This window comes from Ambystoma mexicanum, chromosome 14 (genome assembly GCF_040938575.1).
Source record: "Ambystoma mexicanum isolate Mex_15411 chromosome 14, UKY_AmexF1_1, whole genome shotgun sequence".
Lineage (NCBI taxonomy): Eukaryota > Metazoa > Chordata > Amphibia > Caudata > Ambystomatidae > Ambystoma > Ambystoma mexicanum.
The window spans coordinates 427,056,105-427,082,765 of NC_090940.1; the positions used below are offsets into that span (position 1 = coordinate 427,056,105).

The window sequence follows — 26,661 nt, forward strand, 5'->3', positions numbered from 1 at the left end:
GTTCAGCGAGATCCGGTCCTCGAAGCTGCCCGTCGCTTGCCTCTAACGGGCGTTGAGGAACTCCTGTAGGGGACGCATCCGAAGGCTGCACAGGCGCACCAGATAGATGCACGAGGACAACATTCCGAGAAGGGACTTGATGGACCTCACCCTGGCCACGTCCGTGGCCAGCAGACGCTGCACCTTGCCCAGGATGGCCTTCGTCCTTTCCTCCGACGGCGAGGCCAATCGTGCTACTGTGTCAAGCTTGGCTCCCAGAAACAGTGCGACCTGCGACGGGACCGGGTGGGATTTGGGGAAGTTGATGGAGAATATCAGGTCCGTGAGCAGCTGGACTGTCTTCGCTGTGTGTTCGATGGTGAGTTCCCTTGTCCTTGCTCGGATGAGCCAAACCTCCAGGTAGGGGTAGACGTGGATCCCCTGCAGGCGCAGCCGCGCCGCCACCGGTGCTAGGCACTTGGTGAATACCCTGGGCGCCGACTTCAATCCCAATGAGAGGGCCTAGAACTGGTAGTGCCGTCCTTTGACTACGAACCTGAGAAACCTTCGGTGTCCTTTTAGAATGGGGATGTGAAAGTACACATCCTCCAAATCCAAAGATAGGAAGTCGCATTCCTCCAGCTGGCCCAGCACGTGCTGGAGGGTGAACATCCGGAACTTCTGTGCCTTGATGTATTTTTTTAGTCAACGCAGGTCCAGGATGGGACTCCATCCTCCTGTCTTCTTTCTGACGAGGAAGCATCTTGAGTATACTCCGGAGCCCCGGAGCCTCCTTGGGACGAGCTTGATGGCTCCTTTCTTGAGCATCGCCCTTACCTCTAACAGAGGTTGAGGGACGTGGTTTTCCTTTGTGGCCACGGGAGGAATGCAGGGGCACCACTTTAGAAATTCGAGAGTGTGCCCGTGGCCCAGGGCATCCAGCACCCAACGGTCGGTGGAGATGGACTCCCACGTGCTGACGAACTTCGTCAGCCGGCCTCCCACCAGGATGCTCTGGTGGGGGCCCGACGCAACGGCCGGTTCAATCTTGCTTGGCAGCGGACTTGCTGCCTTGGCATCCCTGGCGACCACGAGAGCCACCTGACTTGCCTCGTCCCCTGTAGGCTTCCTGCGACGAAGAGCGGGCCACCTGACTGCATGTGAAGGAGCCACCGCCGAATCCTTTGGAGGTACCTTGCTTGCCTCCGGAATTCCGAAAGGGCGGCCATCGTTGCTGCAGAACTCCCAAGACTCGAGCCATCTCTGCGTCAGTCTTGATGGCCTGCAGTGACTCATCCACTGTCTTCCCAAACAGATTGTTCACGTCGAAGGGCATGTCCAAAACCTTGGCTTGGACGTCTTGGCAGAAATCCGTCGCCTTGAGCCACCCCCGCTATCGAAGGCAAACGCTGCTGCCCAACTGGCGGCAACCAGTGTTGGCAATGTCCGTGGCTACCGTTATGGCGTGGTCCAAGGCCACCTCACCCTCCTGTAGGATCGCCAGGACCTCTGGCCTCTTGTCGTCCGGTAGGAAGTCCAACAGGGGGGCGATCTTGTACCACAACTCCCTGTCATAGTGGGCCACAATAGCTAGGGCGTTGGCCGCCTAAATCGTCATTGCCGCCGACGAGATGACTCGTCCCATGGCATCCAGTTTCTTTCCCTTGTCGTCTGGTGGGGAAGTAGAAGTTGAGGCCGACGCCCCCCGGCTTTCTTCTTGGCTGCCACCGAGACGACCGAATCCGGGGTCGGTTGTGCCCTAAGGCACAAGGGGGCGGCCTCGGGGACCCGGTACTACTTCTCGTACCAGTCCCTCTTGGCAGGTGTCATGGACGGGTTCTTCAGAAGAACAAGTCCCTCGTCCCAGATGTCATCCAGCAACAGCAGCGCGAGGACCGTCTTCCTTTTGGCCTTGCGCCGTTGGTAGAGGAATCCTTCCTTCTTTTGTTCTTCGGGGCAGAGCTGGAAAAGCTCAGATGCCCTGGCAATCATGGCGTGGAAGGAGCCAATTTCGTCGGGCGGGGAGGCCCGAGGAGGTGGTGGTGGGAGGACCGTCCCGTCGTCGCCACCGTAGTCATCCATCCCCGTCGTGGCCGTATCTGTTCCCGTGTCATCCCCAGGGATAGGAGAAGGAGAAAACGGCTGAGAAGGCCGTGAGTGCTGGAAGGGCGGGGTGGATGAACTCTCCTCCTCTTGTTTGGAGGGCTTCCCAACGGGCCCGGATCCGTTGGGTCGTCCGTTGGGGGTAGGGGCAATCTCGTCCTCATCACCGTGCATAAGGTTTGGATTGCCATCAAAGTGGCCACCGAGTTGTCTTGTGGCTCGAGTTGCGACGGGCGCGATGGTTGCTCCTCCTCCACGGGAGTCTCGTCGGCGCCACCGTCACTTTCTTCGTCCCCCTCGCCGGGATTCCTCCTGTGGGACGGGGCCTCCCCAAACATCCTGTTGAGGCCCTCCACGACTTCCACCAACTCCTTGGAGGCTGTGTCCATAGCGACCACCGCCCCCCCCCCCTCTTTTTCCACCGGGGTCTTCTCGATGGGCTGAAAAGAGGATTTCCTCTGCGGTGGCAGGGAAACTCTGGGCCCCGAGGTCGCCTCCACAGGCCTCGCCAGCACCGTCGCGACTACCTTGATTCACCCTTAGCCGGGTGAATCAAGGCCTTCACCAATTTGGGTGCGCTTGAGGCCTTTACCTTGGGGGGAGGGCCACTGCCACGCTCCCCTTCAGCTGGTTCATTCGAGATCGACCGGGGCCTCTCCAGAAGCTGAGCCGGGCTCTCTGACTTTCTCTTCCCCGAGCCAGAGCGTTGGCTCGTGGTGGATGGTGCCGGCGAAGGTGCACCCTGCCTGGCAGCCGAGGAGCCCAACCGTTCGGTGCCCGCGGTGCTTTGCCTGCTGTTGGACCCCCGTCGCCGGAGCGCCCTCACAGGACTTAGAAGACCGCTCGGACTACTCACCTGCTGGGCTCTTCCCTTCCAACCAGCTGGCGAGACGGGTCCGACGATGCCTCATAGTCCGATCCGTCATGTTCATGCAAAACGCAGTCCTTCTCCACGTGCGTTTTGTCTCTGTGAAGGCAGTAGAGGCATCTCGCATGCTCGTCCTCCTTGAACACATTCTGTAATCCGCATCCAGGGCAGTTCCTAAACAGCTTGGATCCGGGTGTCGTGCTTCCTGTCTCCTGGGCCATGTCCACGAGGTAGGCCTTAAACTTCTGGAATCCTCCGAGAAGCTTAACTCGACGTAAACCTCGCCCTTGAGGGCCGTAGAAAATTCCGAAACGGGCCCCCGTTGATCGGAAGTAGAAACGGTGGAGCTTGAGGCTCGATTGACTGAAAAAAATGAGATAAATCTCTTGGAAAAAAAAACCGCTAAATGCAGCAAAAGCTCGAGAGCTATAGCACGAGGACTCCCAACACTTGAACGTGCGGTAAAAATCTGAGGATGGCTGCCAGGGGTGGGGCTTAGGGAGAGGGCAGTCATTGGCTGAGGGCAGTATGACCCGGAGACCAGTGATTGGTTACTACTAAGAAAGACAGATTAGAAACGAAAATGATACTGATTTTTTCTTTACCGATGATTCCCAGCCTGACGGGGAATATTCATGAGCATGTGAATCCATGTCAGACCCCATGCTGGAGAACAGCAGGATCTGGAGAGCTACACAGGAACAGAAGCCATCTGGAACCAGTTCTTCTAACCAGAGGTACTGTAAAGTCTAAGAGAACTTACTTCTTGTTGTGTAGCCTTACTGGCTCTCAGTTGAGACCTGTCTTGGTTACCTGGCAGATATGCAAAAGCTTTGCCCTTCACAAGCCTCTCAGCTTGTGGTCCTTCAAGTGTTCTATTTTCTACAAACATTGTACAAGACTTTTTACCTACCTGCAAAGAAGATATTCAGCTCCCCTTGACATTGTGCAATTAACATTGGCTGTCCTGGCTCCCCGAGGGACTCCTCATTGCCTCTGACTTTGTGCTTTGGAAGGTGTTTAAAAGTACTTGCCTGTTTAGGAGTTATTTTTTAACCTTTGTTTTTTTCCTCTATTCTATCATGTTCACCGAACTCAGTATTGCTTCAAATATACCAGTGATAAATCAATGTCTAAGTGTCCTAGATATTTAAGTTACCTGAAGGGTGTAGGAATGGTCTGTGTGCTATCCCCAATGGGTGTCATCTGATTTAGAAAAAATGAGTGTGTTTTGAAGTATATTTGAGTGTTACATGTTGTTAGGGAGAATTCTCATAAATGTGCTAATTCCCTTCACTTTGCTGGATTTTGAGGACTTGAGTTTTTTACCTGGAGAGAGAGTGAGCCTTTTTTTCCCCACTCTCTCGTGTATTTTGATATGTGTTTTACTCTTTGTTCTAGACAACTCCATAGGCCTCATCTTTTCATGTGTGTCACACAGCACCTTCAGTGCAGTGACACAGGGATGTATTTTAGACTTCCCAAAGTTTTAAATACCTTCTCTGGGATCAACTACTGTTTCCCAGAGAATGTAAAGTTAAATTGACTTTACTAGTCTTTTTACATTTCTAGACCAAGCACACCCTATCTTCCTATAGAGTGCTGGAGGGGTTACCTAGTATCCCGTGTCTAGAACCTCATGCAGCAGTCAAATGCTACCCTTCTCTATCGAAATGGCTGGTGGCAGTGGATTTACAACAAACTACCATGATTTCTCCCGCAAACACCAGTAGCTAAAAATCGCGGGAGCCATGTTTTTCAAGATGGCGCCTTAAGCTCCTTTGTTTAAACGGGGCCCGGTCTTTTTTCGCCATTTCTTTTTGGAAAGGTCCTACTAGTGTTTGTCTTTGCGCACCAAACCAGGTTTGGTCCCTTTGTTTCTATACCTTTGGCAGGCATCAGGACTGAAGACCGCCTCTGGCGCCTGAGTAACTGGGGTGGGCAGGAAGTGAGGGAGATGCCCGAAACTCTGTGTGCTTAGTCTCCTAGGAGTCCCAAATGCACTCTGGTGTGCTTGGCTGGCTGACGGTCCGGCAAGGACAGCCACCCTGCTGGATGAGTGGCAGCTAGGCTGGAATGAAAGGGAGAAAACTGTTTAAAAGGCTGGTCTCTTGGACTGGAAAGCAGAGTCGACCACTGGAACGAAAGAACCGAAAACGAGCTGTAAGAGGACGGATGCTGGAACTCCTGGACTGTTGGTTTGCCCGGTTAAGCCCTGCTGCAGGTTCGAATTGCCAAGTTCATCTCGACAGAGAACTCCCTTCAAGGACGACTTCTTCCTTTGAGTTGGTGGGACCAATCAACTCATAAGCCACCTGGATACCATTCTCAGAACTGGTTAGGATTAACCAGGGGGGAAGGACACCAGCTTGTGTGCTTGAATTAGAGCTACTGGAACTGGAGTGACTCCATTTTGTCTTCTTTGATCATTTTCCGACGATCCCGTGCAGGAGTTCTGACATCCTCCCTCTTGTCCCCACGACTGAGGCTCAGGAACAGTGAGATCTGCAGGAACTGCCAGGAACCAACGTCTTCTGCTGCACCTTGTTCTTCATATTAAGTTACTATTCCAACTTGAGAAAACTTACCTCTCGCTGTGAAAGTTTGCGGAACTTTCCCAACTTGCAGGTCTAATCAGCTGGTGACCCAACATATGATTCTTTTTCGTACAAACTATTTCTGAGAACTTTGGCAAAGACTTTACCTTTTACTTCAAGAACGGCTGTTTCATATCCAAGACTCTAGTCCATTGACTTTGGCCTAGGCCTTTGAACTCAATTGAGTCCACTTAGTGAACTAAATCTATTTGCACTGCCTAAGAAAGTATTTGTGATCTATTATGCTAACTTGTGCCTTTTTACTCCCATTGAAAGTAACTGAAATATCATTTTGCTCCCATTTCAGGGGAGCCTAATTTGTTCAGAAACTTATTGGTTTGGTATTGAATTGTGTTTGTGTATAATATTAAGTTGCCACCTTCTAGTGAAGGTTTTCTAAATGACTGTCTAACACATTAATAAGTGTTTTACCAAGAAACCTTGAGTGTAAGTGACTACTTGAACCACTGTGATTGTAAGACATCTGTGTAACATCCTTGTACTGCTCACATTCCCTCTTGAGAGAAGCCTGGCTGCTCAGCTCGCTACCACAAACTGTAGTACAGACTCATACCAAAGGTTGGTTTTGCTTACACCTGTAGTCCTCATTGTAAGTGCAATTCTGCCTAACACATGTTTTGTTCCCTTTCTGAAGAAGTCTTATATAACAAATAAAATAATTGTTTTATCAAGAAACCTTGAGTGTGTTAATTTGGATAACTATTGTGAAACTGTCACAACTTTACTGCTCACATTGACCACTCTTGAGATAAGAAAGGGCACTGCATACAATCTTGCTAACAGTGTCCTTGAGTTAAATACTTGCCTCTGAGTTGCTTGAAGCCCCTCTTAAATGCATAGCGTTACTTACCTGCTGCTGCTCTTCTAAACTTGTTACACTGGGTTGCGCCACCCCTGAAACAGCTTAGAGCAGTTCCAAAATAGTTAAAGGTTCCATTACCTACCTTGAAAGACCTTGTGTCATTCTTAAAATGTAATCGGGATTTGCTTTCCTTGAATTTCTTAGTGCATTCTAAAATAGTTATTCAGTGTTCATACTTCTCACTGAATAGCTTAAAGCCGTTTAAGAAAGTATATGAGTCGATTTACTAACTCTGAACTGAATTCTAAAAAGTAATGTTGCAAGGTGTATAATTGTAATAGGGTTGGTTTATTATGTAATTTCATAACTGAGTCTCACTGCATGACTGACAAGGTCTACTACCCTTGAAATACTGTTGGTAGTCCAAAAGTATACATAACCTAGTTTTACTTCCCAAGAATAGCTGACTACCTTTATGAATGTGTTATAGGTTTGACTCACCTTGAACTGCTGATGATTGCAATTCTTAATAAGGTTGTACTATGGTGGGTAGACCATAAGTACCAAGTTGGTTTTTGTAATTGTGTTTATAGGATATGTTATAGGATTTACTTACCCAAGATGCATCTTGGCCTCCTAATAAACAGTGGTTCAGTGTTTCTTTGGACGATATGTATGCTACAAGTTCTTTGTACCAAGCTACAGCCCTCTTTCACTCCTAAAATAAAAGCCTGGCTGCTCTGGCCATGCTTCTAAAACAAGTTTAGGTGGTACAGCCTTAAACTAAGAGTGGCGCTTATGTACGGGTTCAGATATGGTTTTTATGAAGTCTTGGTAGAACTTTAAAAAAACTGCCCAATAAGCCTCACTGCTGTGCCAAGTTTCCATGAGTAGTACAGACTGATATTAAGAGTTGCGGACCTGTATACCACTGGGATAGTTTTATGAAGTCTTACCTCAGGTGGACTTTAGGAAAACTCCCCTAACGCAGGACAAGAAGACATTTTGCTGTGCTGACGATATAGTGATTGACGATGATCAAATATAAATAAAAAAAAAAAAAAAAAACTGGCTGTCCAAAGATCATGCAGGGAGAAAGCTAGAAGAAAATGCTAACATTATGCTTCTTGGTGTGGAGGAACGGAATGCATGTCTGTACAAGAGTCTATCATGCACTGCACAGCCGGTCCTACACAGCATCCCGAACATGTTTCTCCAGAGTATGGGACAAGTAATGTAACTCCCAAGTCCTGTGATCATGGCAACAGCAAATAGCTCAGTCCCAACATGCCAGCATGTGCTCCTTTTAAAGACATACCTATGATGGCTATGCACCAACATTTGCCTCTGTATGAATAAACTCGTGATGGCTGTGCCCCAACGTAACAGCATTTGGCAATTTAAGAACTTCAATGCATTATATTAAGCATAAACCTATAAAGAGTTACGATCACCAGGTCTTTCTAGTAGGACTATGCTTAATATAAGTGTGCAAACTCTCAATACATATTTCATCATGACAAAGGTGCTATTCCAAATAAGTACTTTTGAATGCTTAAAAATATGCTCAAGTCAAGGCTTGCACAGGATTGGATAAGAAGCATAAACGTAGTAAAAAGACTGATGAACAAAGCCGTAGAAAAGTCTTTTTTGCATAAAAAGCAAGTGTTCCAACCCTATCTTTTTCATGCCCCAATCAACCATCTCAACCTCGTGCCCCTTACTTACCCCCTATATTCATGTCAAAACACAGCAGCTCAGACATACCTTCAACGATAGTCGGGATCTTTCTGACCATATGATTCAATAGTCAGTGCAATTTTAGCATTTAATCCAATGGCTGGGAAGTTTTACACATCCGCAGGATGCAAGTGGATGGATTGGAACATGAGGCTTAACCGCTCTGCTGTTGGTATCCAATCAACTATTATGGTGTATTGTAATAACAGTGCATCTAAAAGTTTATCCAACAGAAAGTAAGGAAATATTCGGAAAACATTGAATCTCGCTTTGTCATGTTCCACATTCAAAACATGCTATAAAGGGATGAATGCAATACAGGCCTACCTTCTAAGCAGCAGCCAGGCTGGAGGATATTCACCAGTGCTTTCTGAAAGTTCAGAAGGTCACTGGTACTCCAGTACCAGAGGACATTGCCCCATACAATCTGCCCTTTCAAGAGAGCAGTACAAAATGAATCGCTGAAGTTTAGACATCTAATTCAGAAGGCAAATCATAAAAAACATGTAGTTGTAAATAATTAACCACAAAGTAATTAAAAATGTTAACACCCACCTAGTTTTGCCTCGGAAGTGTCCATCTCCCACTTGCTTTTCGGAAGGGAACCCTAAATATCACACAGAAAGAAGCTGGAAGGGTTAGAGAGATCATACAAACAACATGTCTGAATGGACTCTATTTTCGACATCAAAAGAGTATTTACGACAAAGGAGGTATTTCTATGAAGTGTTCAGTGACTTTCTGAACTACAACGTATGATATTGTTCAGAGACTTGAATTGTTGAGGTTTTGTGTCTGCATATGCGGAGGTGCTAGACGTGCACCTGTATTTGTGGCTGGTTGTACCCACTCAATCTAAACAACCTGAAAAGAAAAAGAAAACTCCACTTCAATCACCAATAAAGTGTATACAAAGGACAGAAGGTCCACTGCAACCTCAAACTCTTACCACCGCTCTGAAATCCATAGAAGGCATTGAGGAAGCATCGTTGACCTTTTTGTTCTTTTTTGTGGATTTTTAAATATATTGTCTTAACACAAACAGCGTTCTTGGGAACTTATCTTGCTGCAAGCTCTTGCATCTGAACCACAACATGGAGTGCTAACCATACGGAGACAGCATATTACAACACACCTCATACTAAACACTGCTTCTGGCTTCCAGATGCCTTATCTTAGAAATCATTTGCACAGCTGAGGCCTTCGTCACATCTTTCGTGTCTGCAAAGACAAATTTGACAGCCTCCCTATTGAAATTATTGATGTCTCATATGATGGGACGCACTCAGTCACTTTCACCAGTAGAAACTGTAGCATTTAACAGTCGTTGGATACGCTGCAATATCTTGAAATAAGTATCCTGTAGTGAAGCCATCAATACCAACATTATGGTGCTTCTCAGTCAGGAAAGCACTGCTGGCTATAAGGACCGACAACTCCCACCCTCAAATCCTGTGCTTTTTGAAACTTGCACGCAGACAATATGCTAGGAATCTCTGAGTCACAGACAGCCTTCGGATATCATGCATGTGTAAAGATCCACCAGGAAAGGAATAGTTTCGGAGAGGATCGGCTACCAATGGATGGAGGGCACTGGAATTCTTCAAGGTTAATGATAAAAGCATTCCTCTCAAACTGGACAGGGGTGAGCTATATTGACTTGCTGAAAAAGTTACCAACCTTATCAGGCAGGAGGGGGGTTGGTTGGTGTGGCGCAACACAACACTGCTCACGTTAGAAAAATTCAATAACCCAATGAAACCAAGCATTCCAGATACTGCTAAATGGGTTAACTTCAGATAATGCGGACTGTCTCGCTCTTACAGCAATTTTTAACAGTCAAATCACAGATAAGCAGAATAACATGCTCAAAGGCAAAGTTCACAGTCTGCCTATGCAGTTCTGCGCTGGACATTAATCAGGTACCCGGGAACATGAAAAAGCACACAGAAGCAAAAGTAAGGGCATGAAGGTAAGAGGAATGCACAAAGTAGAACGAGTACAGTGAAAAGCATGCTGGGGTATTACTGATGCAATATGAGGATGTAAGAAGCCTATTGAAGCATGCACAGAGCAGAAAGAGGACCAAACAGTAGGAAATACTGTTTTTTGAAGCAAGGCAAGCAGAATAAGGCATGGGCAGCAAAATGCATGCTCAAGCTTGCATGAAGCCCAATAAGGCATCTGGGGCCAGAAGCTTGCTGCACCAAGAATGAAGCCCTATGAGGAGTGAGGGATGAATTAAATGTGCTTGGACATAAAATAAGCAGCCAGCGTTTAATAACCTGGTTGAAAAAGGCAAATGAGGATCAGGAGGAGAACGCTAACTGTGCTTGAACATGCATGATGTTGTGTAAGAAGTGTGCCAAATGTGCGAGAAGCATAATAAGTGGCAGCAGATTAATCAGCATATTTACAGTTTGCAAACTGAAGTATACAAAGTGAAAAACATGCATGAAGCTAAATGAACTAGCATGGAGGAAACAACCAGGAGCACGCGTAAAGCACGAAGGAGGTGTGGGAGAGGGAAGCATGCTAGAGCTCAGATGGGAAAGAATGACGTGTAAATATTCCAAGCATGCCTGCAGATAAATGGGATGGCAGTTCATAGTGAAGTGTGAAGGGGGAAGAACAGTTTGACGAAGTGTGAGATACTGGTTGGAGAATGTGTGGCGAAGAATGAAAATAATAAAGCTCTCCTAGACAGTCATTTTTTTTGTTCACATAAAAAGTCATGATGTACAATGTATACACTTTCCATTTACATGAACGGATATATAGCAATATAACTAAATCGAAAGTGGTTATCTTCACGGAATGTATCAGACTTTATTAGTAATAATTGCATTTAGAGTCTACTAGCACTTTCTATAGAAAAAGCGCTCCATGCAATACACCTCCAACATCAACCTAAATCGTGAGCATGTCTTGGGCTTACCAACATTTCTTCAACTGTGACAAGCCCATAATGTATTCCAATAAAAAACACAAGAAACTAAGTTAAAATTGAAATGTTATTCAGTAAAGCAAAATACATCAGGTACATAACCCCAAATCAGCTAGGGACGGAGAAAGGGTAGTGATGGGATAGTTAAGGAAGAATTTACTAGACCCCTCCTTTCCATTTAGAAAGTAATGACACTTACGGTTTTGATAGAGATCCAATGTCTGAAGTCACCTTACACAGTAGTGTTGGGGGGGGGGGGGGGGGGGGGGGAGATAACACACCAGCTTCCTGCTCCGTACATGTGTTTAGCAATACATCTGACATTGCATAAAAAAACTGCTGCGCAAATTGTACAGACTGCAACCTCTACAGAGGCACTATGAAAATATGAGACATTTAAATTCCTTTCAGCATTTCCTCACCCCCAAATCATTAGCAGAATCGAACCCTGTTGACATGTCTCCTACCAGCTCGCTTTCTTCCTCCTCAGTAGGCTCTTTCTTTGCTTCCTCCATAAGCAGCTCTACATTGGGCTCAGAATCCTCCATCTCAACCTAATGAAAAAGGAGCAATCCGAAAATAAATTAAGAACATGGAGTTTTATTCCTTGGGAAAAAGTCCACCTTTAACAAAAATAAGGAGATCTGACAAAGCCGAACACATTAGTCAATATTAGGGAGCTTCAAGGGCTTATTTATAGGGAAAAGATATGTCAAGTATCTTGGTTGATAGGTTGTATGCAGATCTTTATATGGCCCATTTGTTCTGAGAGCCCTTGCAACCCTCCTCCTCCCCCCCACTCCCATAATTAAACACCTAAAAGCCAACCCCCGATATGTATTTGAAAAATGTGCACACACATGTGCATTGAGTAAAAGGGCTGCCCACAAATGGGCCAGAACAAGTGTGTTACATGGATCTGTGAGCAGGTGCTTTCTCTGGGGAACAAGGAGCTGGTGCCTAGTGTTCCACAAATCTAAATTCTACATGAGATGAAAACCATTAATTTGTTGATTATCTAAGACCCATTATGGCATGTGGGAGTGGACATGTCCAACCAGTTATTTTATATTATTGTGTGCACTTTTACATACCGTTTAATGCCCTTTTCAGTACCAAGAGGCACTAAAACAGCCACGCCCCAAGACCTTAGCTTGCCCTTGGGCCATCCTGTATGTTGGCCTTCTTGCAGCACTCAGGGCCATTTTTACCATATTTGGTAAGCCCTTTCCCAGGGAAAGCAGTGTTGTGCGTTTGTGGCTTTGGCAGCCATCCATCAGACCATCAATGAAGATCCTAAACTCATTACAGCCATCCAGCAAGGTCATCTTCAACCGTCCCTGAGAAGCCCATCTCCTTTGCTGATCTTCATTGGTGCTTTGCCCCATGGCCAGTGGGAGCAACCAGTCATGATGCCTGCTTGAGCACCCGAACAGAACGATCCTGTGGGCTGATCAACTTCCTTATGAGCTGTAAAGTTTTACAAAAGTCCACCCAAGGTAGGACTTTAGAAGACCCACACTGTCAGGTTCTCACTGAGTATTCTGGCTAAGAGAAGGGTCTGGGTGTACAAGGAATGTGAGGGGTGCAGGAGAGGTGCTGAGGTCAAAGCTCATTGTTAAGTGTAAGGTCTTTGGCAAAAACATTATTTTCCTTAATGCTAGGTAGGATGCTGGTTTAGTCCCTATCCAAGATGGTGGGGATGCCAGTCAGTGTTCATTGGCTGAAGAGTGACAGTGAGGTAGTTTGGAATCCAGTAAACAGATTCTAAATGGTCTTTCATTCCATCTATGAACAAATAAGGTCACAGCAACCCAAGGTCCAGAGAAAATCCTCTTGAGAGACAGTGTTGAGCATTAGAAGATACCAGCAGGACAAAGATAAGTACGGGCATCCAGTTTGAATATATATTTTAGTTTTTAACATGTTACTGTTTACAAGTTTTAGGTTATTTTCAATTACTAAGTAATGAGGAATGTACTTGAGGAACTTAGTTGAAGCTGTATTTAGTCTGTAAAAAGTGAATTGTTTCAGCGAATCCGTTTTTTCAGGCAGCCCAGAGCAGACTGGTGGGCATCAGGATTACAGGCGTTATTTCCCTGAACTGATTGGACGCCTACTAAGGAAACTGTTGCAAGTGGTTTTGAGTAAAGGACCCATAAATGTACGCACACATCATGTTAGAGGATTTTCCTAAATTGCATCTGCTTAGATTCACATGCTGTGCATATAGTCCAACATCCAATGGTCACTGCGGAGTATTGTATCTTGTCTTTCGAGAATCGAAAGGGGACATTGGCATGGGCCTTCCTGTAACACTATCCATAACGTGACATGTAGTGTACCCAAAATCCCTCAAACGTCGCGGTCCCTCCGATTGTATTTTTTCTGCCGTGAGGGAGCCTTATGACTATCGTGAGTACAGAAGAGAGAGAAAGTAGTGAGACGTCTATGTTCCTTCCATCCGAGCGGGGAGGAAGGGTGGGCGCATGTGAATCGAAGCAGATACAATCATCAGAAATGCTTTTCTGATGCTTGTTAATCTGCTCAGAATCACATGCTGTGCATAGACTAACGAGCGTTACCCAGAGTTGGAGGTGGGATGTGAGAAGGAACAGTAGGGAAAAGATGTCCAAGTACTGCTTGTCTCACCTGAGAATCAGACCTAGAATGAGTGTCAAGGGGAACATGTGCAATGAATGCTATGGAAGTCCCAGTGCTTTGAGTAGAATGCGCTCTAGGCTTGAAGGGCAGTTCTCTCTTAGCAAGAGAGAAACAGAGTGTGATGCATTTGACAATCCACCTAGAGATGAACAAGTTACTTCTTACCTTGTAACGTTCTTTCGACGGGATGTTCCTCCGACGTATTCCTCATCTTAGATATCTCCTTCCAGCTCTGCTGGCCTCGGACAAATTTTTCTCTAGAGGGCGCTGCGCGTCGACGTCCTCCGAGTCGATGTCCTTCGACAGCCGCCGTATCGACGTCGATGTCATCCTGCCTATAAAGGCCGCGCGCAGCGTCCGTTGCTCAGTTCCGTTTTGTAGCCCACAATAATACTTTCTGGACTAACTAATCACCCTGAAGGAGCGTAAGCTGCAACAAGGGAAGTAGAACTGCAGGGATGGATGGGAGGGTCGATGAGGAATACGTCGGAGGAACATCCCGTCGAAAGAACGTTACAAGGTAAGAAGTAACTTGTTCTTCGAAGGGATTGTGTCCTCCGACGTATTCCTCATCTTAGATAGGCTCCCATAGCAGTATTCTCTTATCGGAGGAGGGAGTACTGACTTCACGCTGTCTTCTATTGATGAATAGAATGCAGTACAGCCCTTCCAAACCTAGTCTCTTGACTGGAGGAGGAATCCAGATTGTAAAAACGTGTAAAGGTATGGACAGACGACCATGTAGCGGCCGCACATATGTCTTTAACCGGCACGCCTCTTGAGGGCCGATGAAGCTGCAATACCTCTGGTCGAGTGAGCCCTTAGGTTTTGAGGGGGCTCCTTCCCTGCCAGTTTGTAACATTCCAGAATGGCTAGAATGATCCATCTGGAAATGGTCTGCTTAGTTATTGGTAACCCCAGCTTGTGACCTGCGTAACCTACAAACAGCTGGTCTGCCTGTCTTATCTTGGCTAGTCTACTAATGTAAAAACTTAAAGCCCTCCTAGGGTCTAGCCTGTGTAACCTCTCTTCCTCTTTCCCCGGGTGAGGAGGAGGATAGAAAGATGTTAGGGTAATCTTCTGAGTGATATGGAATTCAGAAACCACCTTTGGGAGGAAATTAGGCTTCACTTGCAGGACAACTTTGTCTTTGTGAAATATAGTATGATGGGGTTTCCAAGAAAGAGCTTGTAATTCGCTCACCCTTCTAGCAGATGTAAGTGCTATTAATAAAACAGTTTTAAGGGTAAGGAATCTTAAACAAGAATGGAGAGGTTCGAAAGGTGTACCCATCAGGAAAGTTAGTACTAAGTTTAAATCCCATAGGGGAACTTGGAATGGTCTTGGGGGGTAAACATTGGTTAACCCCTTTAGAAACTGTTTTACCAAGGGTAATTTGAAATAGGATGGTTCTTCCGCAGTACGCTTAAAGATGGATAGCGCTGCGAGATAGCCCTTAATGGTGCCAACTTGAAGGCCTGAATTTGCCAAATATAGTAGAAGGACAAAACCATTGGTGTACCACATGAAAAAGGTTCGATATTCTGTTCTCTACACCAGCTGCAAAATCTGTTCCAACGGCAGCGGTATAAAGACTTTGTTGCTGGCCTCCTTGCCGAAAGCAACACCTCCATAACATCATCAGGGAGGTCCCAATCCTTGTACCTCAGCCTTTCAGAAGCCAAGCGTGAAGGTTGAGGGTTTTGATGTCTGGATGGAGAACCTGACCTCCCTTCTGTGAGAGTAGGTTCTCTCTGAGTGGAAGTCGAATTGGAGGGCAGATGGACAAGTATAGAAGGTCCGGGTACCACGTTCTCCTGGCCCAATCCGGGGCAATTAGGATCATGGTTCGCCGGAATCTTCTCAACCTCCTGATCATTTGAGGAATGACAGGGACCGGTGGGAACGCGTACAGAAGCGGAAACTCCCAGTCCACTATGAACGCGTCTCCCAGAGCTCCTCTCGGGGGAAATTCCCTTGAGCAGAACAGGTCGCATTTCCTGTTTAGGCTGGTGGCGAACAGATCTACCTGAGGGGTTCCCCAAAGGGCGAAGATCTCTTGAAGGACTTCCTGAGCTAGCTCCCACTCGTGGGAGACTGTGTTCTGCCTGCTCAGAGCGTCCGCTGTCAAGTTCTTCTCTCCGGCTAGGTGAACTGCCGATAGAGAGATTCCTTCTTGGATTGCCCAAAACCAGAGCTGCATCGCCTCTCTGCACAGGGGTAGTGATCCTACGCCTCCTCTTTTGTTGAGGTAATGCATGGCCACCGAGTTGTCCGTCATTATCAGGACGTTCTTCCCTTGTACAGCTGGCAGTAACGCCTTCAGCGCAAGTCTGATGGCTCTCAGCTCTAACAGGTTGATGTGTAGTCTGGACTCCGATGGAGACCAACGACCGCTGATGGTCAAGTCGTTGGCGTGGCCCCCCCCCCCCCCCCTGTGAGTGAGGCATCCGTGACTACTGTTATCTCCGGCCAGGGTTGCCAAAACTCTTCTCCTTTCAGAATGTTCTCCTGACAGGCCCACCACTGAAGGTCTCGAGCCACCCTGCCGGGAACCTGAAGGCGATCTGTCATTCTCCCTGAGAATTGTGACCACTGAGTCCTCAGTGCCCACTGGAGGGATCTCATTCTCAGGCGAGCCTCTGGCACTAGGAAAATGCAGGATGCCATGAGGCCTAGCAACCTCAAAAAGTCGAAGGCTGGGAGACGTTGGGCATGCTGGAACTTGGTAACCATCTGTAGAATATCTTGAGCCCTCACCTCTGGTGGCGAGGCTTTTCCCAGGGAAGTATCCAGGATTGCTCCTATGAACTGGAGTCTCTGCGATGGTATCGTTTGTGACTTCTTTAAATTGAGGGAGAAGCCCAGTCTGAAGGAAGTGGCACACGTGATTTAGCTGGATCTGAGCTTGTTCCGGAGAAACAGCCCTGATCAACCAATCGTCCAGGTAGGGGTAGACGTGAATCCCTTCCCTCCTTAGACTTGCAGCCACTACCGACATTAACTTGGTGAAGACCCTCGGGCGGAGGTCAGCCCAAATGGCAGCACTCGAAATTGATAGTGAGAGTTGCCAATTGCGAACCTCAGGTATTTCCTGTGTTTGAGATGGATAGGCACGTGGAAATAAGCATCCTGAAGGTCCAGAGATACCAACCAGTCCTGGAACTGAAGGGCCTGGAGGATCTGAGAAAGAGTGACCATCTTGAATTTGTCTTTTCTGAGGAATTTGTTTAATTCTCGCAAGTCCAAGATGGGTCTCATTCCTCCGTCTTTCTTTGGAAGGAGAAAGTAAGGGGAGTACCAGCCCTTGTTCCTCTCCGCTACAGGTACCGGTTCTATGGCACCTTTCTCTAGCAGGTCCCAAATTTTCTGCAAGAGGTGCCGATCTGGAGCTTTCTGAGAGCTGAATCCCCGTGGATGACTGAGGTATACGTAGGAAATGCAGGCAGTAACCTTGGGCAACTGTTTCCAATGCCCAAGCATCTGACGTGATAGCCTGCCATACAGTCAGATGTTGAGTCAACCTGCCTCCTACAGGTGTCCTGTGAAGGAAGTCCTCAGAGTGGTTTTGGGGCGGCTGATGCAGATGGTAAAGAGGCACCTGCTTTTGCTGCGGCTTTTGAATATCTACCCCGTCCACCTCGGGTAGTTCTTCTTTGACCCCTTTGAGCCGGTCGTCCTCTACCTCTTCCGAATGCGGAGTAGAAGCGAAAGGACTTGCCCCTCGCAGAGGTTCCTGTGGGACGAAAAGGAGTCTGACGGATTGCAGCTCCTAGGGATTTTGCTGCTGCTTTTGAAGTTTGCAGTTTCTCTAAACTGTCATCTGCCTTTTTCCCGAACAAAGAAGAGCCATCGAATGGCATGTTCAAGAGCCTGGCTTGCACATCTGGGGCAAAACCCGACTTTCTCAACCAAGCGAATCTCCTGGTTGATGTACTTGCCGCCATTGCTCTGCTGATACTGTCAACCGAATCAATGCCCGTCTGGAGGGATTCGCACATAGCGTATTTACCGTCCTGTATAATATTCAGGAACGCATCCCTTTCTTCTCCCTCCGGGATGCAGTCAGCCGCTGTAGAAGCACACTCCCAAAGTGTATGGCTGAACCTAGCAAGGGTGCAAGTAGCATTAACAGATTTTAACGCCATGCTACATGCTGAAAAGACTTTCTTTGCCATAGCATCATATTTTTTATCGTCCCTGTCCTGTGGGACGGTAGGATAAGCCGTTTTGATATCGGTAGAGGATGCTGCCTGTACCACCAGACTTTCTGGGGATGGGTGTTTAGACAAAAACTCTGGGTCTGTAGAAGATACCCTGTACTTTGTAGACAGTTTTTTATTTACTGCTGGTACTACATCTGGGGTTTCCCAGTTTGTCATGATCTTTCTCTGAAGAGCTTTATGAAAAGGCACCACAGGATCCTCCTGTGGGCCTTTGTCAAGAATATCCGTGAGATCATCTTGTTGGAAAGATTGTGAAGGTGCAGACCACCCCATGAACTCTGTAATCCTGGCCATTAAGGCTCTGTAGGGGGTTTCAGCATGCTCCCCCGGGTCTGGCTTAGCAAACTCCACCTCAGGGGAAGTGTCTAACCCACTTGCCTCATGTAAAGAATCATGAAGATCCTTTAATCTGCGCTCTTCAGAGGAAAATTCCTCTCTAACTGGGGTTACAGGTCCCTGTAACTCAAATGTGTCTTCCTGTTCAGACAAATCACCCTCTTCTAAAATTGAGGATATAGTTCTCAATTGTTCTGAACTCATAAAGGGAGTAAATCCCATTTCCAAGGCTGAGGGTGCCGAACTTGTCATTATTGGCCTCGAAAACGTCGATGTCGTCGACGCTGACGTCGAAGGCTTCGAGCGTGGCGTCGAAAACAGAGGCGGAGGGCTCGAAGACCTCGACAGAATTGGAATTCTACTCGACAATATCAAAGCCATCGACGTTGAGGGCCTGGGGATAGTCACTGGATGTGTGGTAACCGTGACTTTTCTTGGCGTCGACGCCGGTGTCGAAGCCGGCGTCGAGTCGACAGACCCGTGTGTCGAAGGTCCCTTCGACAACGGCGTCGAAGACATCGACCTCGACGGAACCTTCGTCGACGGAACCTTCGAGGAAGGTTTGGAGGTCATAGTCCTGCTCGAGGGTTCGAGACGCGCTCGAGAGGTTTCTTTCGCCGGGTACTGCGACTCGCGGCGTTTTTGACCTTCGGGTCTTTCTACCAGAGCATCGCTCTCGGCAGTCTTCGAGGTGGTCGAGGCCGCTTTCTCGAAGACGCTCATCATATTTTTTCGGAATTCCTCCCATTCAGCCTGGGAACTATGTTTCGTGGGGCAAGAGATTCTTTTTGGCGAGGAAGAGGAAGAGGAAGACGGAGAAGGGGATCTTCGACGTCTCCTCTTCGAGTGCTTCGATCTCGAGGAGTGATGAGACCCACTCCGAGACCTGGAGCGCGAATGGTGACGAGGAGACGAAGGTCTCGACTTCGTCGACGAAGAAGAAGCTTTAAAAGTCTTACCTTTCTCCAGCTTCCCCCTACGCTCCTTCAGGGCCTTAGCTTTCATGGACATACAGTCCTCGCACTCCGAACAATGGTGTTCAGCTCCCAAACACCACAGACAAATTCTGTGAGGATCGGTCAACGACATCTTTTTCCCACAATCTCGGCATTTTTTGAAGCCGGATCGAGGAGTTGTCGGTTCCGACGAGGAAGCCATCGAGTACGGATCGAATAACTCGAGGTAAATAGGATTAATCTGACTAAGAACTGAGCAACGGTATTCCGCGGCACTGAGTAAGCGCGGAAAAACGGAACTGAGCAACGGACGCAGCGCGTGGCCTTTATAGGCAGGATGACGTCGACACGGCGGCTGTCGAAGGACATCGACTCGGAGGACGTCGACGCGCAGCGCCCTCTAGAGAAAAAATTTTCCGAGGCCAGCAGAGCTGGAAGGAGATATCTAAGATGAGGAATACGTCGGAGGACACAATCCCTTCGAAAGTAGATTTGGAGACAGGGTCTCCCTCTCTACCTGCTGCCACTGAAACGAAAAACGGATGTCTCTTAGTGGTCGAGTTCTTACCAAGTAAAACATGACTGCTCTGCGTACATCCAGTGTGTGCAGGCTTCTGTCTCCCATAGTTGAGGGTTTTGAAATAACGGTTGAAGTTCTATGGATTGGTTCTAATGGAACTTTTAAATGAATTTAGGCGCAAACCTAGGGTGAGTGTGCAGAACCACTTTATCTCTGTGAACGGTAAAGTGGTCTAGAACTGAGAGCGCATGTAGTTCACTGACTCTCCTAATGGAAGTAATGGCTATTAAGAAGGCAGTCTTGTAGGTGAGCTCTTTGAGGCTTGCTTTATCCATGGGCTCAAAAGGAGACCGCATAAGTCTAGTCAACACCACGTTTAGGTCCCATCCAGGAGCTGGTTTAGAAATGAGAGGGTGAATTCTCTTTACTCCCTCCATGAAAGCCTTAATAAGTGGTATCTTCCACCACAACACCTTTTGTTGCGATGTAGTGTAGGCTGAAAGAGCACCTAAGTGAACTTTTTTGAGAGTTAAAGACTAGGCCTGAGTCAAGTAAATGAGTCGGGTACAAAACAATATGTGTAGGAGAGCAGTCAATGCGGTTGAAGCTCTTAGAGTTGCACCAGATGACAAAACGCTTCCACTTACTGGAATAGCAATATCGTGTGTTAGGTTTCCTTGCCTCTGAGTATGTCCATTCATCTATGAGGAAGTTGCAAGTACCCGAACTCTATGACATCAGGAGCCAGGCCGCTAAGTTCAGTGTTTGTGAGCATAGGTGAAGTGTCTCCCCTTTGTCTTGCCACAACATGTTGTATGGGCAAGGCAGTTTCATTGGAGGAGATAGGGACATCGCCATTAGATGAGTGAAACGGGGTTGGCGGGCCCACATGGGGGCCACCAATATCATTGTGACTGGTTCCTGGTGCATCTTGTGCACTATCTTGTTGAGTAGGGAAGTCGGGGGTGAAAAGCATAAACAAAGTTCCCTGACCATGCTATCCAGAGCCCGAGCCTCTGGGAGCGGTTCTGTGGGTACCTGGAGGCGTAATTGTTAGGCAGAATTGCAGGCAGTACCCTCTGGGACCACTACACACAATTAGGACTACAGGTGTTAGGCAAACCAACCTTTGATATAAGTCTGTACCACACAGTTTTTGGTAGCGAGCTGAGCAGCCAGGCTCATCTCAAGATTGAAGGTGAGCAGTACAAGTAGTTACACAGAGGACTTTCAATCACAGTGGTTCGAGTAGACACTTCTACTCAAGGTTTCTTGGTAAAAACACTTAGTAATTTATTACACAATCATTTAGAAAACATTTCACTAGACAAAGGCAGCTTAATATACGGTAAAGACTTTGCAAAAGTTCTCAGAAGTAGTTTAGACGAAAAAAAAAGTATCATTTGTCGGGTCACAAGCTGATTAGGCCTGCAAGTTGGGAAAGTTTCACAAACTTTCACCACAAGAGTGGTGTTCTCTCAATCGGGTTGACAGTACCTTTGTATGAAGAAACAAATGTTGCTGAAGTTGTGGTTCCTGCCAGGTCCTGCAGATCTCACTGTTCCTGAGCCTGAGTCGTAGGGACAAGAGGGAGGACGTCAGGGGACTCCTGCACTGCACGGGATCGTTAAAGCAAACAAGATGGAGTCACTTCAGTTCCAGTAGTTGTAGATTCAAGAACACAAACTGGTGTCCCTCTACCTGGTTAATCCTAACCAGCCTTGAGAATGGTATCCAGGTGTCTTATGAGTTGATTGGTCCCACCAACCCAAAGGAAGAAGCCGTCCTTGAAGGAGCTTCTGTCGATTGGAGTTTAGCAATTCGGACCTGCAGCAGGGCTTCACCAGGCAAACCTACGGTCCAGGATTTGCAGCAGCCGTCCTCTTCCTGCTCGTCTTCGGTTCTTTCGTTCCATTGTTCGACTGCTTTCCGGTCCAAGAGACTCGCCTTTTAAACAGTTTTCTCCCCCCATCATTCCAGCCTAGCTGTCACTCACCCAGCAGGGTGGTTGTCCTTGCCGGACAGTCAGCCAGCCAATCACGCCAGAGTGCATTTGGGTCTCCTAGGAAACTAAACACAGGGAGTTGGGGCACCTCCCTCACTTCCTACCCCCCCTAGACACTCAGAAGCCAGAGTCTGTCTTCAGTCCTGAAGCCCGCCAAAGGAACACGAACCAAGGGACCAAACCTGGTTTGGCGCGCAGACACAAACACTAGAAGGACCTTTCCAAAAAGAAACGGTGAAAAAAAGACTGGTGACCTGTTTAAACAAAGCGGCTTAAGGCGCCATCTTGAAAAACATGGCTTCTGTGATTTTTAGCTACCACTGTTCGCCGTCGGGAAAAATCATGGTAGTTCGTTGTAAAACCACTGCCACCAGCTTTTTCAATAGGAAAGGGTAGCATTTGACAGCTACATGAGTATTTCGACACAGGGGATACTATGTAACCCCTCCCCACACTCCATTGTAAGATGGTGTGTGCTGGGTCTATGAATTTGGAAAGACTAGTAAAGTAAATTTCACTTTACATTCTCTGGGAAACAGTTTATCCCAGAGAAGGTTTTTAAAACCTTTGGTAAGTCTAAAAAGACATCCCCTGTGTCACTGCACTGAAGGTGCTATGTAACACCCATGAAAAGATGATGCCTATGGAGTTATCTAAAACTCCATAATCAAAGAACACAAATGTAAACACGCATCAAAATACACGAAAGAGTGGGAATAAAAGCTCACACTCTTTCCAGGTAAAATAAGTCATTAGAATAGAATCCAGCACAGTTGCTGGGGGTCTCTAAGGTGAAGGGAATTAGCACTTTTATGAGTATTCTCCCTAACAGTAATCTTGGCATTGAGCGTTCTCCTGAGTTGCGAACAAGTCAATCTCTGGGAAGCCCCATTCTGCAAAAACGTTGGAGACGATGTCTTCGTGTTATCGCATTTCGTACTCCATGGGTAGTGGGAAATCTCTACTGAGTATGTCTGCCAGAAGATTGAGTTCCCCTGGAACATGTTGTGACAACAGGAACATGTGTTTGAGAGCCCATTTCCAAATGTTCTGGGACAGTTTGGACAGCCCTGGAGAGTGAGTGCCCCCTTGCTTGTTCAGATAGTACATGGCTGTAGTGCTGTCTGAGAGGATCAGGACTGTCTTTCCCTGCAGTTGTGTCAGAAAAGCTTTCAGTGCTTTGAATACCGCTAACCGTTGCAATTGGTTTATGTGGTTGGATGCTATGTCTGACGACGAAACTCTGTGCGCTGTCTGTTGAAGCAGGTGAGCTCCCCAGCCTGTGAGAGATGCGTTTGTATTTAGAGTGGCCTCCATTGCGGGGGTGGTGAAGGATTTCACCTTCAAGAGGTTCTCCCTCGACCACCACCATAGCGAGAGAATGAGGGCTGGCGAGACAACCACTAGATCATCCCATTATCCGCTGGCCTGACACCACTGGCTATTGAGCCACTCCTGCATTGGACGCAAGCGCGTGTGAGGAACCAAATAAATGCGTGATGCCATCATACCCAACAGTCGCATAGCTTTGCGTACTGTCACCTCTCGACTGGTTACATATTGAGGGATTCGAAACAGCATGTTTTGGAACCTCTTTTTGGAGGGGGAAGGCAAGGCCGTTATTTCTACGAATTAGAGCCCCTAGGAACTGCTTGACCCGACTGGGGACTACGCTGGATTTCTTCTCGTTGACAGAGAATCCCAGACTGAATAAAAGATCTATATTTGACAGACATGTTAGTTAGTAGTCCCCTGTTATGAGCTAATCGTCAAGGTAAGGATAAACAGGAATGGATTGCCTGCGCAGGTGTGCTGCTGCCACTGCCTTTGTAAATACCCTTGGTGCAGAGGCTATGCCGAAGGGTAGTACTTTGAACTGATAGTGCTTGTCTTGTATCATGAATCTGAGGTATTTTCTGTGCACCGGCAACATTGAAATATGAAAGTATGCATATAATTCATGTCTAATGGTGCTATGTAATCCCCTGTGTGAGCAGGGGAATTACCTCTTGCAGAGTGACCATACAAAACTTTAGGTTTTCACAAATTTGTTTGCTGGACGCAAATCTAGTACAGGGCGCATGGTGAGATCCTTATTTGGGGACAAGGAAATACACTGAAGAAATACCCATGTTTACCTGTAGAAGAGGTGCAACCTCTATGGCGCCATTTTCCTGCAGGGTTTCGGCCTCTTGTATTAGGATGCACAGATGTTCTGACGTCGGGCGTATTGTTGGTGGCGGTCTGAACTGGGGGGAGGCAGGTGAGGGGGTCTGGCAGAATTCTATACAATACCCGTGTTCAACAGTCCTTAGCACCCACTGGTCTGTAGTTATTCCCTCCCATGCTTGAAGAAATGTTAGCCGGCCCCGACCAGGAATGCATGGGAGGGGACCCGGAAATGCGAGTCATTTCTGGCCTGAGGACAGGTAGCCTAGACAGGTAGAATTCTGGCACCTTCCTTTACCACGTCGCTGCCCGTTGTGGGATATGGGGTGGTGTAGCTGCTGGTTCCTTGGGGAAAGGACCAGTTATTTCCCGAGCCGTATTGATTTTGAGGGAAACGTTGGCCGCGAAAGGAACGTCCATTCCCGCTCCCCCTTCTTTGTGAAGGTCTCTGGGTGATCTGATCCAGAGTCTAAAGGGTGTCATGCTCCTTAGCAATTTCGAGGGCTTCATCCACTGCCTTTCAAAATAAATTAGTTTCTTCCACTGATTTATAAGTGAAGCTTGTGTTGTTGGCATGAAACCAGAGTTCCTTAGCCATGCGTGCCTTTTCAGGACGGTACCCTCAGCCAAAGACCTTCCGGCCGTCTCTGCTGCATCCAAAGTATTTTTTAGCATACTTTGGTGAACTTGCCTGCCCTCTAACACTGTTGAGAGCAGACGGGCTCACAGCGGTTCAGGGACTTCCTGAAGGCCCTCCTCTAGCTTAGCCCATTGTGCATCAGCATAGCTGTCAAACAAAGTTGTATTGTTTGCGATGCAAGTGGAGTAAGCCGCCGCAGTGAACCTTTTCCCCTGAGCGTAAAGTCTCTTAAACCACTTGTCAGGGGGTGCCTCCCCAGTAGATAGGGAAACCCCTGCTCTTTTCCTGGTAGTTGTAACAACCAGTGAATCTGGACTAGAATGGCCCCTGATGTAGAGGGGGCCGGGGGGGGGGGAGGGTCGAAAAAGTTTTTCTACCCTCGGACTGACTGCTCTAGTAAGTGCAGGTGTCAAAAAAGGGGCCAATCACTTCTTGATTGAATTTAGTAGAGTACTAGCTTGGCTGGCAGGTGGTTTTTCTTTTAAAATGTCCTCCACAAAATCTGCTGCTGGAACAGCCTCCTGAGTAGCAATGTTTAAGTGTTTCGCTGCTTTCCTCAATATGGTGTTGAAAGCCATTTGATCGTCAACTGGGGAGGCTTGTCAAGTGGGGGTGGTTGGAGGGGAGTCCAAGCACAAGGCATCAGGTTCTGGTGTTGGAGTAGGTGAATGCCAAGGGTGAGGATCAATGGGGTATGGGTCTACTCCCCAACCCTCAGTGGGGTACAAATGAACCTCCTCAGAGTCAGTAAAGGGATCTTCATCTTGAGCATCCTCCTCAGTGAGGTCATACATATATTCCTCTTCTTCATCTCGAGTAGGGTCAAAGACCCTCTGCAGTTTAGCCACAGGTAGAGGGGGAGGGGGGTTTCCTCCCTAGATCTTTTGGGTGTGGGCTGCTCAGTGTTCCACAAACCTCTCTAGCCTGTCCATGCATCCTTATAATTTTTCTCTGGTCCAAACAGATGAACCAGAGCTGACGAGGGGTGGAAAGGGCTCTTCTAGTGATTCTTCTGTCTGCAACCGTCGTGATTTCTTCTTTAACGTCAAAGACATCCCTTCAGGAGCTTCCGAAAAGTCTTTTCGGGGCTCCGACGGTTGACACGTGTTCTTTTGTTTGTCTGTAGGCCTTTCCGTAGGTTTTGGTAAATCCTTCGGCCCATCTCTGGATTTCGACGAATCCCGGTGCTTGTCCTTGGGTTTCATTGAATCCGTGGACTGATGTTTCTGAGAATCCGCCGAAATGATCCTGGCAATGCTTTCAGCAATCACTCCAGAATCGGGAAGTTCTAAAGTTCAGGTCTCGGTTGCGCGACTACTTTTAACGGAACCAGGGCCTTTTCGGCCGTGGACGCCTTCATTCCCTGCGTCTTGACGGATACCTGAATAATGGGGACCCCGCCCTTCGATGTAGAGGGCCCAGTCGTAAGACGCTTCTGCGATTGCGGGGAGGGCTGCCAATCCTGACGGTCGGCGGACAGGCCCGAAGATATTAGTGTGCCCGTTGGCGTTATGGATCGTTTCGACTGTTTCGTCAAAGACGTCCCTGGGGTTGTGTTTTTAATGTGTAAAACGTGTGCGTCTTTGTCGCCGGGGTGTACATTCCCCATAGCAGGATCCTAGTGGGGCCAGGGACAGACGACGCAGAGCTATAGTGCTCCGCTGAGATGTCAATCGCCTCCGAATCGGAGGCTTGTTCGTCACTCAGCCCCTCCTCACAATCGGCGTTTGTGGCAGCGGGAGAGCTATACTAGGCCTAGGACATTCCGTAGGCTGCCCACCACTTAACCTGGCACTCCTTCAAAGTTTTCGGGCGCAGGAGCTTGCAAGCCGCACAAACAGTCTTGTTGTGATTAAGGGGCAAACACTGATTACATTCCCGGTGTTCATCTTTCCAAGGCAATTTGGCATTACAAGAAGGACAAAACCTAAATGGAGTCCTCTCCATAGCTGAAGGAATAGAAAGTGACGAAGAGACCCAGGGACCAAAGAGGAAAGGGAAAGGCATTCTCAGAAAGGGAAATGTCCACACCAGCCCCACTCGCCCTACTGTGTAGGCCGGCCAGAGGGCCCGGCCACGTGGTCGGCA

General features: G+C 47.6%; 1 protein-coding gene across 6 annotated transcripts in view; it reads right to left on the reverse strand.

Moving 5' to 3' along the window:
- Nucleotides 1–26,661, reverse strand: part of YLPM1 (YLP motif containing 1) — a 1,127,325-nt gene that overhangs the window by 296,968 nt on the left and 803,696 nt on the right. For 2 of the 6 annotated variants that reach the window (XM_069637606.1, XM_069637607.1), the window contains exons 17-18: nucleotides 11,480–11,611; nucleotides 8,666–8,717 (exon numbers count right to left, since the gene is read on the reverse strand). In XM_069637606.1, the coding sequence (XP_069493707.1) occupies nucleotides 8,666–8,717; nucleotides 11,480–11,611 (184 nt within the window). The remainder of the gene's footprint in view (nucleotides 1–8,665; nucleotides 8,718–11,479; nucleotides 11,612–26,661) is intronic. The other 4 variants (XR_011283753.1, XR_011283752.1, XM_069637605.1 and 1 more) reach the window with 3 other exon arrangements.